Consider the following 16,555-nt stretch of genomic DNA (forward strand, 5'->3'; position numbering starts at 1 on the left):
ATGATCATAGTCTCTGAAGCTGGGTGTGACAGAGGTGTGGGCTTTGGGGAATTTCTAAAGCCTATGGGGTTGCTTTTGAAGTGGTAAGTGGCTTTAAAGTTAGCAGTGATGGTCATAAAATTCTACAGACATGCTGAAACCACAGAGTACTATTCATTTAATTATATGATATATGTACTGTATAATAATAAAACTATTCAAAGTGATCCAGAACAGTGATATGTGCCTATAGTCCTAGAACTCAGGAGTCTGAGGCAGACATTCTTAAACCACCTGTGAGTTTAAGACTAGCCTGTGTTTAATAGCAAGATCCCATCCTATCTGTGTTGGTCATCAAAACCCTAGTATCCAGTCTCCAAGGAATACTAACTGCTTCCCAAATTCTCAAATTTTATGGTAGGAAATAATTGTATAAAACGCATGTAGATGTTTGTAGAAGGGTGTCCATCACCACACGTAAAACAAAACCCTGGGAGGTAGGACATTGAAGGACAGGGGAGGATCATGTGCTCCCTGCTGTGGTGACCACTGACTGTGTTCCTTCAGCTAAAGCCAAGTCACTGTTTTAAATGGGATGGAAAGGCATCACCATCGGGCATAGCCGGCAGCTCATGGCTGTGATAAAGGCTGAGGAACAGCTTCTTGTAAAATTAGTAGCACCCAGAGTCTGTGGTGGCTCTGAGCTCATTCAATGAGTGGCTGAATTTGGACTTTGCTGTTGGTAACCTAATGGGCAAGAGAAATCTCAGCTCCTTCCTAAGACTAGAGCCTAACAGGAAAAACTCTCCTCATCAAGAGGATGATTCAAAAGATTATCTCCTTATTTTAAATATGAACTAGAGTGGATCCATGCCATCCCTGAGGTAATGAAAGGAAATTATAGTCTGGACATAGCCCCAAGGGGAAGAGGGGAATCCCCCAAGAATTGACAACAACCAGTGAGCACTTGCAGGAGCTTTAGCCCTAATTCATGCCACATGGATGGCCCACAACCCTCCAGACAAAAACATGGTTAATTCCGCTCCAGGCTAATGATGCCCCAACTACCCCACAGAAGCAAACTTGAATCTTCTGTGAAAGCATCAGCACTGGCTGTGCCTACAAAACACCCACAGAGAAAGTGATGGGGCATAGGAGCCGTCAGGGAAAAGAGTTCAATGGAAATAAAACTCCTCAGAGCATGGCATGATCAGAGAAAGCCACAAGAACCACACACATAAAAGCCAGACCTGCACACGCTGTAAACTGCACAGTGGGCACAGCGCACACTGCAAAATCAACAGGCTTTCTGTTTTAAAGACATCAAGGAAGTGACTGGAAATTCAGAGGAGAAACCAAAAATTTCTCAGCAGGCTCAAAAAAAGAACTGAATAAATTAATAGTCAGAAGTAAACAGACTGAACAGGGTGTTTAGACAGCACTGAAGGGAGGGGAAGAGAGCTGGGGCATAGCTTTAAAAAATACCCAGATAGTAACACGAAGATGTGGAAGATGCTAATGAGAGCTTAAAACAACATTCGAGACACTGACAAGCATATGTATATAACAAATTATGTTATTTGTATATAACATAATTTGTTATATACATATGTATATATGTATATATGTATATGTATATAACATATGTATATATGTTACATGTACATATGTATATATATAACATATGTATATAACAAAATACGTATGTAACAAATTTCCAGAGCGAAAAGACCTGTGTCATCTGTCTGTCTGTCTGTCTTCTATCATCTATCACCTATCTCTCATCTATCATATATCTATCATCTATCTTATCTACATATCTATCCAATCTTCACATGGCAGTGTCTGAGAGACATTAAATGATAACCTCATTAAACTCAGCCAACCTAAGTAAAAGTACCAGAAATTAAAGCATAATGAACATTTCTGAGGGAAAGTAAAAACTCCCAAACAAAAATTCAGCCATGTAGTTTTTTAAAGCAATAGGCAAGAGCAAGGGAGATGGCTTAGTGAGTAAGAATACTTTCTGGGCAAGCATGAGGACCTGAGTGTGCATCTTAGCAAGAAAGTAAAATGTCACACATAGTCATGTGTACACCTCTAGTCCCAGCATTTGGGCGAGGGATGGAGACAGAAGGATTGCTGGGGGCTTGATAGCCACCAGTCTAGCTCCAGATTCAGTGAGAGACCCTGTCTCAAAAGAATAAAGAGGTTGGAGCACTGGAAAGATGGTTCAGCAATTAAGAGCGCTGGCTGCTTTTCCAGGGAGCGAAGGTTAGATTTCCAGCAGCCACATGGCAGCTCACAACTGTCTGAAACTCCAGTTCCAGGGGATCCAATATTCTCCTCCTCAGACCTCTGCCAGCACCAACTACACAGTGGTGAACAGATAGACATGCTGGCAAAACATCCTACCCATAAAATAGAACATATGTGTGTGTGTACATATGTGTATATGTGTGCTTGCATGTGTACATATGTGTATATGTGCATATGTATATATGTGTGTGTGCACATGTGCATGTGTTTTGCCCTTTACTGCCATTTCTTTAAATCTGGACACAAAAGCCAGGAGCAAATGCTAAGCATAAGTCTTTGCACAAAGATTGAGTGAAAAAATTTGATGAAAATGCCAGGTGAAAAGGCCCCCACATAATAAAATTCAACTATTTTTAGATGTTCAATCTAGTTATGGATGATGCATTATAAGATCCCCAATTGGTCAGTTGGAAGTATGGATGTCATATATATATATACAGCAGAGGATGATAAAGCAGAAATATGACATCCTCCTCCAGCCTCTGTAGGCACAGGCATCTGCAATTACACCACATAAACGCAAACCACATACACACGAATTAATTGTTTAAGAGCAACAGGCGGAAAGAAATGCCAAACTGTCTTCCAACAGGAAGCAATTAACTCACTTCTCAGCAAGAACTGTGTAAGATGAACTACAGGAAGCAAGCCATTAGAAACCATGTGTGTGTTTGCTTGTGTGTGGGGGTGGGGGTTAAAAAGAAAGAGCAAAAATTAGATTAAAATGTGGGTACCTACAAACATGTACATACAAGCAACACTAAACAGACCTGGCAGCTTGTGTTTATATGTTAAACACATATGTAACATTAATAATTGAAAAAAAAGAGGGAGTAGGGAGATACAGAAGTGGCAGGAGGGATTGTGTTAATACACTATTCAAATATGAAATCAAAAAATTAAATAAAAATAAAACTTTCACAACAAAAAAGAAGAAATAAATGCTAAAGAAAATAAAACTTGGTGGACTTTATAGAGAAAACAGACTTATTTATCTTTATTTTATGGGTATTTGTGTTTTACCTATATGTCTATGCACCAAGCGTGTGTCTGTTACCTACAAAGGCCAGTAGAGGGTACTGGATCTTCAGGAACTGAAGGTACAGCCTGCTGTGAGCTTCCATATGGGTGCTGGGAACTGGACTTGGGTTCTCTGCAAAGGCAGACAGTGTTATGAATCACTGAACCATCTCTCCAGCCCTGACTAAGCTGATTTTTTTATTAAAAAGAATTAATAGTAATTGATCTGCTTGATAATAGCAGATGTAAATCACAAATAAATACAATGGTTCTGAATGCGCTCGTCTATACTTCACAGCCTCACAGATGGTTAGCATAACTAAAACAAACTAGAACATGACCCCACAGCCAGGGTAGCTTATGGAAGGAAAAGTTTATTTTGGTTCATGGGTGCAGAAGGACAAGGCTTCCTCATGGTGGGCAAGTGTGCAGTTGGCAGTAGTCTGAAGCAGGATGCTGGGGCTGATGTTTTCATCCACAAACAGGAGGCAGAGAGAATGATCTGAGAATGGTTCCAGGCTTGGAAACCTCTAAGTCCAAGCCTGGTGATGTTTTTCCTCCAAAGCCTCCCCAAAAGCACCACCAACAGGGGACCAAGACCAAGTATTCAAATGCCAGAGTCTATGAGGAACATTCTCATTCAAATCATCAAACCCCTTAAGAAGCTGCTAAGTCAACAGAGGCAAAAATTATTAGGGTAACTGCAGAACACGGTGTCTTTTAAAACATACACAAAACATCTCCGAAATAATCACATGCAGGATCATCAAACAATTTTGAGCAGTACAAAGAACTATAATGTCACAGTGGCAACAGCACAAATAAATTGAGAAGCATTGGAGAAATTAAGTGGAGAGACAAGAAATAATACTTGCTACGGTAGTTGATGTTGGTAGGGGGGGTCAGAGTGTGTCTGGGTAGTGTAGCGCTGGAGACATTTTCTTGGTAGTGCATCACTTCTCTGCTTGGATGATGTATTGATTATAAATGAGTTAAAACTACATAGATCTGCACGTGTATTACAGCAATGTCAAATCGGCCATTTTAAGAAGTTCACCATTATTATTTTAAGTCATATCTAAGTGTGTGGATGTGTGTGGAAATGTGCATGTTAAGTACACATGCCCTTGAAGGCCAGAGACGTTAGATCCCCCTGGAGACAGAGTTACCGGTGCTTGTATGCTACCTGATGTCCTCTGATAGAGTAATGCATACTCTTCACTCCTGAGCCCCTAATTTTCCATTTCCATGTTGTGTGACTGTAACTATAGTTATGTGAGATGTGCTGTTGTAGAAAATTTGTGAAGACTTAGAACTTCTCTGTGTTTTCTCTGCCATTTCCTGTGATTCAGTAATCATTTCGAAAGCGGTAAACATGTATTTCTGGAGGTAACTGGAAAATACATGTGCATCTGGAAATTAAGGAGCATCCTTCTAAGAAACTCATGACTCAAAGGAAAGCATATGGGAAACGTAAGGCATTTAGTACAAACTGGTCATGAAAATGTACTTCGAAAATCTTCTGGTTTATGCGTTCAGCAATATATGTAAGACAGAGTTCTTAAGTATTCTTAAGTTCTTTTTATATTAAAAAGAAAAGATGAAAACAGTTACTGAGATAATAATTACAGAACGCTGAGCAGAGCAAATAATAAGGAGCTTCTAAAATAAAGATGAGCATGTAATGGAGACACTGAACAAATTAAAAGTTGGTGCTGTGCAAAGCTTTTAAAATGTTAGTGCTGCTCCGGAAGAGGTCCCTGGGGGGGGGGGGGGGGGAGACAGAGAACAGAAATGACATAAAAGAACATAGCTATAGATGCTGTCTCAAGAGTCAAAAGATGGCAGAGAAACACAGGATACATTTGAGCAATCAGATGAAACTGGGAAATTATGATAATGCATTCTTTATCAAAATCAATTCCAGAAAAATTAGGAAATCTTTGTGGCCTTGTAAAAATGAAATAAGCCGAAAAGTAAGCCTCCCCGTGAGGAAAACACTAACACCAGATGGCAAAAACTGTTACAGATCATCACAGAAGTAAGTAATTTGAAACTTTGGTAACTAGGGACCACATCACATATTTCATGAGATTTGTTTTGGTTTGAATATAAGCAGTCCCTAAAAACGAAACAAAATAAAACAAAACAACATGTATTGAAGGTTTGGCCTCCAACTGGTGGATGGAGTCCCTGAGAGAGGATTGGATCCTGAGGCCTCTACCTCACAAGTGGATCAATCTATTGATGAGTTTATAATGGGCTGCTGGGAAGAGTAGACAGTAGGCGGAAACTAGCTGGAAGTAAAAGGTCACTCAGTGTGACCTTGAAAGATGCACCTTGTCTCTAGCTCCTCTCCTCTCTGTCTCTTTGTCTCTCTCCTCTCTCTCTCTCTCTCTCTCTCTCTCTCTCTCTCTCTCTCTCTCTCTCTCTCTCTTTCTCTCTCTCTCTCTCTCTCCCCCCTTCCTAAATGCCAGGTGGTGAACTTGGCCACGTGCCATGTGCTCTCTCTAGTATGCAATACCAAATGCTACCCACTGTCACTGGATGGAAACTCCTGGGACCACGAGATAGGATAAGTATCTACACTTTACACTGTTTTCTCCAAGGTATTTGTCACAGACAAAACATACAAGGCTAGAACATTTTCAATACTGGAAAGGAAGCAAACCTTGATACCAACCAATGAAAGAAAGAGGAAAAAAAACACACACAGAAATTCCAGTATCATCATGAGGCACACACAAGCTTGCAACCAGAATAACAATGTGGGATACAAGCTCACACATGAATATTAGAGCCCAAATAAAATAGTAGTCAGCTCCATCCAACGAACTATTTAATATTGTGAAATATATGAATTAACCTATAGATTAACAGACCAAAGAAGAATAACAAATAAAAACAACCAAAATGAAACTTTCAATAAGTTCTAGAAGCTACAACTTACAGTTGTAACTTATACAAATACAGTGTTTGATTTAAAATTACCCATCATACCCAAACCAAAAAAGATTTCAAAATGAGTAAGAAAAAAACATTCACATATATCTTATATTTTTGGTTGGGAGCCTAGCCTTTAATGGCTGAGCGATCTCTCCAGCCCATTTTTTTTTGTGCGGCCACTGCCCCTCCCTCACACATCTCAACAATAAAATAACAGAAATTCTCAAGTTAACTGCCAAAAGTCTTTAAGCAGAAATCAACAAGTGTTGTGAGAAAAATTTGAGTATGACTAAAAACGAAAAATAAAAAGGTTTAATGAGATAGGAATAACCAAATCAAAATATTAGAATTGCAATGTATACTTAGAAAATTGAACATGCCACAGAGGACTGGCTCAAAGAACAGAGGAAAAAAATAAATTAGAAGCTGGAACAAGAAAATTACTAAATATAGTGCCCATAATATCATCTTTAAGAGTATAAAAGGGGATCTACTTAAAAGCAATAGGTAAATCAAAATACAATTCAAATATTTTCAAGCATCCTATATAATACTAGCAAAAGATCTCAGGTTGTTATCTTCAGGATTGTGAAATTTGGAAGGCAGAAGGTAAAATAGAAACGTAGCCAAGGAGATAATGACTGAATTCTCCCCAAATGAAGGGAAAGACAGAAAATGCTAGAAGAGAAGAATCTGAGAAGCTGAGAGAGATACAAGAGATAAACCTTGTAAAATAAATCCGTATAATATACATTGTGCATATATCAAGGAAGATGATCCAAGTTGCAAAAGACAATGTTCCTCATTCCTTCTTGTCCGTGAATCCTAGCATGTCGTATACATGTGTACATATCTAAGTGGGTATAAACATGTAATGACTAAAACATTAGAGAAAAGGCCGGGAGATGGTAAAGAGAGGTGCTGGGCAAGGGCCAACAACCAGCGTGGCATGAAAACAGAAAGGAGACTTGGGGGATTCACAAGGGAGGAATGAGGGGCAGGGAGGTGGGAGAGGGAGAGGACAGAGGACTCTACTAAGTAAACACTTTCTTTTAAAATGCCACAATACCTAAACCTTTGTATGCTAATTTAAAGTGTTTCAATCTTTAAAGGGCATTTTAGTTAAATTCACCAGTGGATGTTGGGAAGAACTGATACTTTTTGTTTTCATAAGCATGGCATGCAAACATCTCCGTTGTTCAGGTAGGCCTCTTTTAATGTCAACTCAGTGAACCTTGTAATTTTTTCATAACGGACTTCTTATATTTCTCATATTATTTCCTAAACATTCTCTGATGTAATCGTAAATATTATCTTTTTAATAGTGCTGTTTCCAGATTGCGGCTCTCTGGAAATGAGAGATACATGAGAGATATGCATTTTTTAACTTGCATGAGGTGCATTTTTTAACTTGCATTTTTTAATTTGTTCCTGGAACTCACATTCTGTCTCTTACTGTACAGTCACATAAAGTTACAAGAAAATAACGCAGAGACACATGTGCCCTTTCACACCATTCCCTCCAGCGGTAACACCCACAAGATGACAGCCCAGTGTCCCTCTTAGGTCATCAACATGGCCACCACCACACGGAACCCCCCTGTTGTGCTTTACAGTCAAAAAATCTGGTCCTCGCCTCTAGCATTTCTCCTAGATTTACTGAACATTTAAAGTTTTATGGTTCTTTCAGGGGCGTGTGAGTCTGGCCACCCACAGTTACCAACAGGCAAAACAAAAAAAGCAATCAAGAAAATGAGTTTGCTGTGTGTGTTAAAACACCAGGGAAAAGGAAGGCCTGTGGATAACTGGAGTGGACCCTTGGCACAGGTTTCACAGACATATCTAACATGCTACCCTGAGGACTGGAGAGCCATCTCTACGACCACCATTATCAAGGGGACACAGCAGCAATCAGACCACCTAGCTACTGAGCACTCATTTTCCTACTCCCCAAAAGATGGCAGAAAAGACCTAGATCCTACACCTTCTCCTGTCCTCTTCTTGTGCAACAAATGGTTACTGGGCTACAGGAAGGACTTGATGGATCGAGTGAGCAATCCGGTAGTGTGACAAGGATGAAACCCAGCAGAACAGAAACACAGCATAACTACAGTGCCATGGCAATGGACATTCAGAAGAGCCAACCAGAACTATGTGCTTCACATACCTACCCAGACTGCTACACAGAACTGAAGGGCAGCATTTATAGCATCAAGAATCAAGAATATGCTATTTGTGGAAATAGATGTGAGTGAATCCCTAGATAAGCCAGGTGCTGGGGTTGTCTGACCAGGACTGTAAAGCAGCCACCATCAAAATGCTTATTTCACCACTGGAATTCCCTTGAAACAAACAAAAATTAGACATAGTCAAGGTGTTAAAGTGGTGAGTAGCAAGATCTAGGCTTCTTCTTTGTACTAGACAATGCCACAAAAAGAGCCACAGGAGATGCTAAAACTGGACAAATCTAGCCCAAAGAATCAACATTATGGTACCTCATAATCAAACTTCTAAAATCAGGGCCAAAGGCAAGTGTTTCAAAATAAGTAGAGGTAAATGACACATCTCTAAGAAAATGCTGCCACATCTGAGCACACAGAAGGCAGAAGGAAAGATATGCCAGGATCTAAGCACAGAAAATAAGTGTCAGCCAGAAATGTAGTGTGTGCCAAAGCTCCCTTCCCAGGTAATCTCAGCACTAGGAAGACTGAAGCAGGAGGATTACCAAAAGTTGGAAGCCTATATATAATGTCTCAAGCAAACAGGCAACCTCCTACTTAACCTTTAGGCAGAAATGAGAGACAAAAGATATTCTCGGATGGATGAAATAAAAAGAATTTATTGTAAGTCAGTATATTATTAAAGATTGTCTAAAGCAGTGGTTCTCAACCTTCTGTGGTCCTTTAAGGCAATTCCTCATGCTGTGTTGACCCCCAACCATAAGATTATTTTTGTTGCTTCTTCGCTTCTTCACAACTCTGATTTTTCTGCTATTACGAATCATAATGTAAATATTCATGTTTTTGATGGTCTTAGGCCACCCCTGTGAAAGGGTTGTTCAACACCCCCCCAGGGGTGTGGTAACAAATTGAAAACTGCTGGTCTAAAGCAAGTCCCCAAATAGAAAGAAAACGATGAAATGGCTAGAACCTTCAGAAAGGAAGTAAGAGTGTTGGGACATGTGAAAACAGAATCGATTCTGTCTCCAGTGTGAATTTAGTAATATTTCTGCTTGAAGCAAACAGCATATCTTTTATTGTGCTCAAGCTATAAAAGAAAGTCTTGGGAGGATGATATATAAAAGTTAGAAGAACCAAGGGACCCATGCTACCTAGTTTTGTCAACTTGACACAAGTTAAAAATGCCTCCATCAACTGGACTATATGTAATTCTAGGAGGCATTTCCTTGATTAATGATTGTTGTGGAATGGCCCAGCCCTGGGGTGCATGAAAAAGCTAACTGAGCAAGTCAGGAGGAGTAAGTTAGTAACCAGATTCCTCCATGGCCCCTGCTTCCGTTCCTGCCTTCAGGTTCCTGCCTTGAGTTCCTGCCCTGACTTCCTTCATGACTCTAAGCTGTAAGGTGAACTAAACCCTTTCTTCCTTAAGGTGCTTGTGGTCATGGTGTTTATCTCATCAATAAAAACCTAATTAGGACAGAGTATAAGCGCAAGGTCTCAAAAAAAAAGATAAAATGTCAGTATCAAGAGGCGATTTGAAAAGTCATGTGTGGTGTAAATGACCATACACCTACCAGCCACAGTGACAACTATAAAATAAACCCTCAAAGCATTCTTTAAAAAAGGAAGTTTAAAAGGATATTCAAATAAAGTAGAGAAGCAAAAGGAAACAAGTGGAGGAACAGCAAATATATATAAAAAATTAAAATCTACCTAAGTTCTAATATATAAATTATTACTTTAAATGTAAATGGTCTAAGTTCAGAGATTAGCAAAATAGATACTGATTTTTAAAATTAAGGTAAAGCAGGAGGATTGCAAGTTCAATACCTGGGTGAAATAAAAAGTGAGTTCAAGTCCAGCCTGGGAAACTTAGAGCAACCCTGTCCCCAAATAAAACCTGAAAAGAGACCTGGTAGTGTAGATTTGATGCAAAGTACTTGTGTAGAATACCTTAATCCTGGGTTTAACCTCCCGCACTGAAAAACAATGGACATAGCTATCTACAAGAAACTCAGAAGTATGGGGCAAGAAAACAGGTCAAAATAGGGTGAAAATATCAAACAAACGTCAATCAACAATAAGCGAGGCTAATCAAATGCCATTCAAGTAAGTAAGCAGATTGAGCAAAGTATGCAGACAAGCAGGAAAATAACACTTTCAGACAAAGGATAGTGTTGCCCATAAGAGGGCCAAGAGTGGATAGATTGGGTAGGGATGCTCACAGGAATCAATTTGTTTCTTAAACCAGATATTTGTATTAGAAGACTTTTTAAGAGTATGAATGCCCAACAAGCAGCTGACTGGGTTGGAGGTAGATACGTGAACCTAACCAATTGTCTGAAGTGTGGTTGAATTGGGGGAAGGCTGGAAGAGGTTGAGGAGAAGGGCGGTCCCATGGGAAGACCAGCAGCCTCAACAAACCTGAACCCCCAAGATCTCTTGGACACTAAGCTACCAACCAGGAAGCATACACTGGCTGGTGCCCCAACACATATACAGCAGAGGTCTTCCTGGTCTAGCCTCACAGAGAGAGAGAGAGAGAGAGAGAGAGAGAGAGAGAGAGAGAGAGAGAGAGAGAGAGAGGATGCGCATAGCCCTTGAAAGACTTGAGGCCCTAGGGAGTGGGGCATAGTGGGGATTGCTGGGGTGTGGGGACATCCTCATGGAGACAGGAGAGGAGGGATGGGATGGGGAACTTTTGGAGGGCAGACTGAGAGTGGGTTAGTGACTGAACTGTGAGGAAAGGTTAAAGATAATAAAGGAGTATGAATGCATCTGTATATTTATTTGTTTATGCCCAAGATTTCATAAAAAGTTTTAAATTCTAAACTTAAACAAATATATAGTATACATTCAGGTAAGGGATGGAATGCCACAAGGCTTAAAGACTCTTTGAACCTTCTCCTGAGCTCACAGTAGAAACACAAATGAATTTTGGGTGCCTACAGCTGGCACCCAAACGTATTCTTGGATGGAAACGCACACGTGTTTTTTATTGGTTAATGTTTCAATTAGTATAGTGGGATCTAGAGTGTAGGATGAGGGGAGAGGATAGTGATGGCTTCGTGGCAGATGCTCCCTGAAGCACACCTGCCCCTTCGTCCCTGGTCCGCTGGGGCAGCACGTGCTCTGACCTTAAGGGACCAACCCACTTGCAGGTTTACTACCGCACAATGGGCTTGGGAGTAGGGAACTGTTACAAAGAGCAAGCCTCCCCACCCTCTGACTCTGGCTCTCACTCTTGCTCACGCTATCTGTTCTGTCTTGTGGTCCTTCACCACACAGGCTTCCTCCTCCGTGATATTCTGCTCCTCCATGAATCCAAGAACAATGGAACCAGCTCTGAGCTAAAACCTCTGGATTCACAAACCCCAATAAACCATGCTGGCTTTGAGTTGATTTTCTCGGGTATTTTGATATAGTCCTTGAAAGCCGACTAACACACTGGGCCTTACAGAGTGACCCAGACTTGGTTCACGGGTATTCCAGATAGAGGTAGCCACACAGCAGGAAGGAGTGGACTGTGTGCAGAGGCTGGGGAAGGACTCGATGGACTGGAACCTACAACAAAGGATGTTGGCTGAGTTGGAAAGGTAGCTGTTTCACTGACTTTTCCCAGTTCCCTTTATTCTCCTTCTACCCAGGCAAACTCTTTACTAGCCAAGTGGGGCTTTGCCAAAACCATTGAGATTCAAAATGCCAACTAATGAAGCCAACTTCTAAAGGAATATTTCCAAATGTCTTCTAGCATTGGAAACAACTAGAAATCACATGGACTTTGGGTAAGCATCAGCAAGTGGGCATGAATCATACCTGTGGGCTGTCCCTCCCCACTTCCTGCACATGGACCACCCTTGCCTCCCTTTGTGTCCTCCCATATACTCTGGGGACCCACCAGCTCCATGGGAGTCCTAGAAACCCAAGCTTCCCTCACAGTGACTGCTCTCAGTACCCACAAGCGGCTCTTCTGTGGCAGGAAGAGACGAGCAGCCAGGGTATAGGGTTTCCTGCTTGCCAAGAAAGCCTAGGCCTCAAGCCACAAACTGGGCTGCTCGCAGGCAGAGGAGTGAAGGAACTGGTCTGCCCAAGGAGGCATTGATTCCACCCCCTCTGCCCTCACAGCACATGCCAGAGATGCAGACAGTTGAGCTGACTGCACAACCCCTGAGTCACGCTATGTGAGTGGTGACTTTGCCTAACCATTATTTTAAATAATTTGTATAGAAAAGCAGGATGTGCCACACTGTGGATCAAAGCATTGCACATCATTTCAGGAGGGCAGCTGGAGGAGCAGGACCCCCCACATGTGTCTGGCCTTCTGGCTGCTATCCTCCACCCAGACTGAGCACCACTAACTCTAGATTGCAGCCAGAGAATGCCGACAGAATGTCTAATGTAAGCCCACATGTTAGCTCAAGAAAGGGCGATGCCTATAGACTTTCTGTCTTAAGGGTGGCCTCATTGTGCCGATTCGTAGAGTTCTCTCCATAAATACTTATAAAGGTTGTTACTCTGAATAAGTTCTCGGTCTTAACAAAGCCTGTGTCCCACAGTTCCTTTAAAAAAAAGACCAACTCCAGATAGTATCAAGTGAGCAAATGGGTTTTCAGGACTATGTAGCTATCAGTTAAGATTCAGCCAAAGAGGAAGTGAGGAGCAAATTTAGATGATGGTATTTTATCAGAAGCACTTGTGTACCAAAGCCCTCTCTCCCAGAGGTGTGTGTCATCCAGAAGAGATCACAGCATGGGTCTGAACATCTCTGAGTTGCCAGGGCTTGCAGGAGAGGGGCATCAATGGGGAATTTCAGGTGATGACTTACTTAAACCTAAGGCCCTTGAAATGAAGGACAGAAGGGATGACCAGACAGAGGGTGATGGTCAAGAGTCAAGATGGACCTCCCAGCAACCGTTACTTTCCAGGGTGGAACTCTGAGAAATCCAAGCACTTAACTGAAGCTGGCCTACAAGTTCTTATGGAGACTTATTTACCAAGGTGGAAGGACAGAAGGGTGCATTTTAAATCTTTTTATCTTGACTTAACTTTTTAGACATTTGACCTGTGGATGTCATCTGTGCTCTAAGCTCAGGTCCTGCCCCTGTTAAAGGGAGGCCGGTTTCAGGCAGAAATGACCTCAGTGAGACACAGAAAGACAAGGAGAAATGAGGAATGGTGGAGGGAAGAACATAAAGAACCATGCAAATGAGAACCAACTCACAGAGTAACAATCATGGTATGCTTGGAAATTATAAATGTGTGCAAAATCAATTTTTGGCAGCAGCAGAGAAGAGGCTATGAGTGTTGATGGAACTGCATTCCGAGTAGTGCTTGGGTGCTCTAGTGAGGTACTAGTTTAAATGAGATTATAGTATTTACTAGTATATTTTTTATTTTAGTGATAAAAATAATCAAAGATAACCCATTACTAGCAAGCTAATCCAAAAGAAAAATGTAACAAATATATTAGTCTAAAAGATAAGAAGAAAAAAACAGGTGTAAAACATTTCAGACAACTAGAAACCAAAGGACAAGATGGTAGACATAGTTGAACCCCTGGAATGATACTAAATATAGGCAAATGTAAGATAAAGAGTGTGATATAAAAGGTAAATAAGTGTGTACTACTTGTGTAATTCATACCTTAAGTGTGTGGGCACAAGTTGAAGATGGGGTTGTGGGGGATAAGCCATCCCAACAACTCTCATCTCTTTACCCTCTACCTCCTGAATTCTGATGTTACATGAATATGGCCATCCCAAACAACCTTTTCTTTGTAATTTATCTAGCCTTTGGTATTTTGTTACACAACACAAAGCTAAGAGGTCATTAGCCTGGAAGAGTCTGTCTAGGATATAATAGACCTTCATAGAACTTTTCATTAAGAGCACAGTATGAGGGGCTGGAGAGATGGCTCAGTGGTTAAGAGCACTGACTGCTCTTCCAGAGGTCCTGAGTTCAATTCCCAGCACCTGCATGTTGGCTCACAAGCATCTGTAATGGGATCTGATGCCCTCTTCTGGTGTGTCTGAAACAGCTACAGTGTACTCATATAAAATAAAATAAGCAATCTTTATAGAAAAACAAACAGCATGAGCTACTTGGAAGAAGGGATGGGGTTCATGATGCACACATTGTCATCTCCACAGGGATCCCAAATTCATTTCATTCAATTTCCTTTCAATCTTGTGAGTCCCTCGCCTGTATGAATGTCTGTGCACCTCAGCCGTGCCTGGTGCCCATGAATGCTGGAAGAGAGGCTTGAATCCCCTCAAACTGAGGTTGCAGATGGTTGCAAGCCTACGTGTATGTGCTGGGAATCAAACCTGGGTCCTCTGGAAGAAGAATACGTGTTCTCAATCATTAAGACATGTCTTCAGCCCCCAGATTTGTTTCTTTACTCCAGATAATAGCTTAGAACATGTGAAAAAAAACAGTTTTTGTAGCAAATATTGAACAGGGAAGGAGAGAGAGGGAGGAAGGGAGACGGAAAGGAGGGAGTGCCCTCTTTCCTTGGCTTTGATGTTCTGCTCAAAAGGCATTTTTAAAAATACTCTTTGGGGTTAGAACTTAGCTTAGTTGGTAGAATGCTTGCCCAGAATGAAGGAGGGCCTGGACTCAATCCTCACCTTTGCTTAAACTTGGTGTGGTATGTCACTGAGGTAAAAGGCAGGAAAATAAAAAAATCAAGGTCATCTTTGTCCACATAACTGTGAAAGAATTAAAGAAAGACAGACAGGCGGGCAGGCAGGTAGGCAGACAGACAGATAAGAAAATGAATTTAAAAAATAGTATTTCTATGGAAAAAGACGGCCAGTTTGAAGTATTCAGGAAATCCACTCACTTCCTCTTGTAAATGTTCTAGGTCCAATGGGACAAGGTTCTGTTGGAAAGCTGGCCCAGAAGCAAGAGGCCACTGGGGCCTCAGTACATAGCAAAGGCTAGTCGACACTCTCATTACCATCCCAGCTGGCTGTGCACATCTGCAGGCAGGAATCACCTCAGTCCTGGGTGTGCCACACAGCACAACTTTCCAATGACACCTTCCTTTTCTCCCTTAAATTTCAACTTGGATCTTTAAGCAACTTCCTCTTTTATGAGTTTCACATTACGCATTTCTAGAGCAGGGGCTGGCAACACAGGGTCTCTTCCAGACGTTTGGAAATCAGTTTAACCATGGCACTGCTGAAGGCTGAGAAGGCCATCTGGGCCAACTGAGTCACACCCAAGGACACTTCTGTCAAGGGGAAGGAGGGAGCCCAGGGCAGGGACTACAGTGTCCCCACTGGAAGGGGAAAGGGGTGGCTGTGAGGTGCTTTGAAGATCCTCATCAACCAGCAGCTGACTGAGACAGAAGCAGATTCTTACACCCAACCATTGGACTGAAGTCTGGGACTCCTATGGGAAAGGACTGAAGAAGCTGAAGGAGAGACCCCATAGGAAGACCAGCAGTCACAACTAACCCAGACTCCTGGGAGCTCCCAGAGACTGAGCCACCAACTGGACAGCGTGCATGAGCTGATCCGAGGCCCCCAGCACATAGGACTGCCTGGTCTGGCTTCAGTGGGAGAAGACACACCTAATCGTGGAGAGACTTGAGGCTCCAAGGAGTGAGGGGGCATGGTAGGGGTGGGGTGGGGCATCCTTCCTCTCTGTGTCTCTGTCCCTCTGTGTGTGTCCCTTTCTATCTCTGTGTCTCTGGCTTTTTCTGTTTCTCTCTCTCTCTCTCTCTCTCTCTCTCTCTCTCTCTCTCTCTCTCTGTGTGTGTGTGTGTGTCTGTCTGTCTGTCTGTCTGTCTGTCTGTCTGCCCTGACATACCACATATCCTTTCCCTGAGCTGCTGCTCTGGCTAAAGTATGCAGCTAGAGGTAACTCCTCTCGTTTCTTCATACTCTGCATCCTCCTATCAACAAGCCCTTTTGGCTTTGTCTGGACAAGGAGAGTTCCTGCTCCGACTATCTTCTGGGACCCTGCCCCACTCCCTCAGTTTAACCCACATAATTCCTGGCCTGGGTTATCCCCACAGCCTCCCAAGAAGGCCCCCCTTACTGTTAGTCAGGCTCCAGAGAGTTCCTGTTAAAACAACCTGATCATGCCAATTCCCTGCCTCC

The 16,555-nt window shown here is 42.0% G+C and overlaps 1 protein-coding gene across 26 annotated transcripts in view; it reads right to left on the minus strand.

Moving 5' to 3' along the window:
* The window catches only part of Il16 (interleukin 16), a 100,055-nt gene that overhangs the window by 52,091 nt on the left and 31,409 nt on the right, over positions 1 to 16,555 (minus strand). For 2 of the 26 annotated variants that reach the window (XM_087581929.1, XM_087581915.1), the window contains exon 3: positions 3,360 to 3,451. In XM_087581929.1, coding sequence (XP_087438055.1) covers positions 3,360 to 3,422 — 63 coding nt within the window. In that variant the 5' untranslated portion in view covers positions 3,423 to 3,451. 26 annotated transcript variants of the gene reach the window in all.

Source organism: Rattus norvegicus, chromosome 1, assembly GCF_021556685.1.
Source record: "Rattus norvegicus strain SHRSP/BbbUtx chromosome 1, alternate assembly SHRSP_T2T, whole genome shotgun sequence".
Lineage (NCBI taxonomy): Eukaryota > Metazoa > Chordata > Mammalia > Rodentia > Muridae > Rattus > Rattus norvegicus.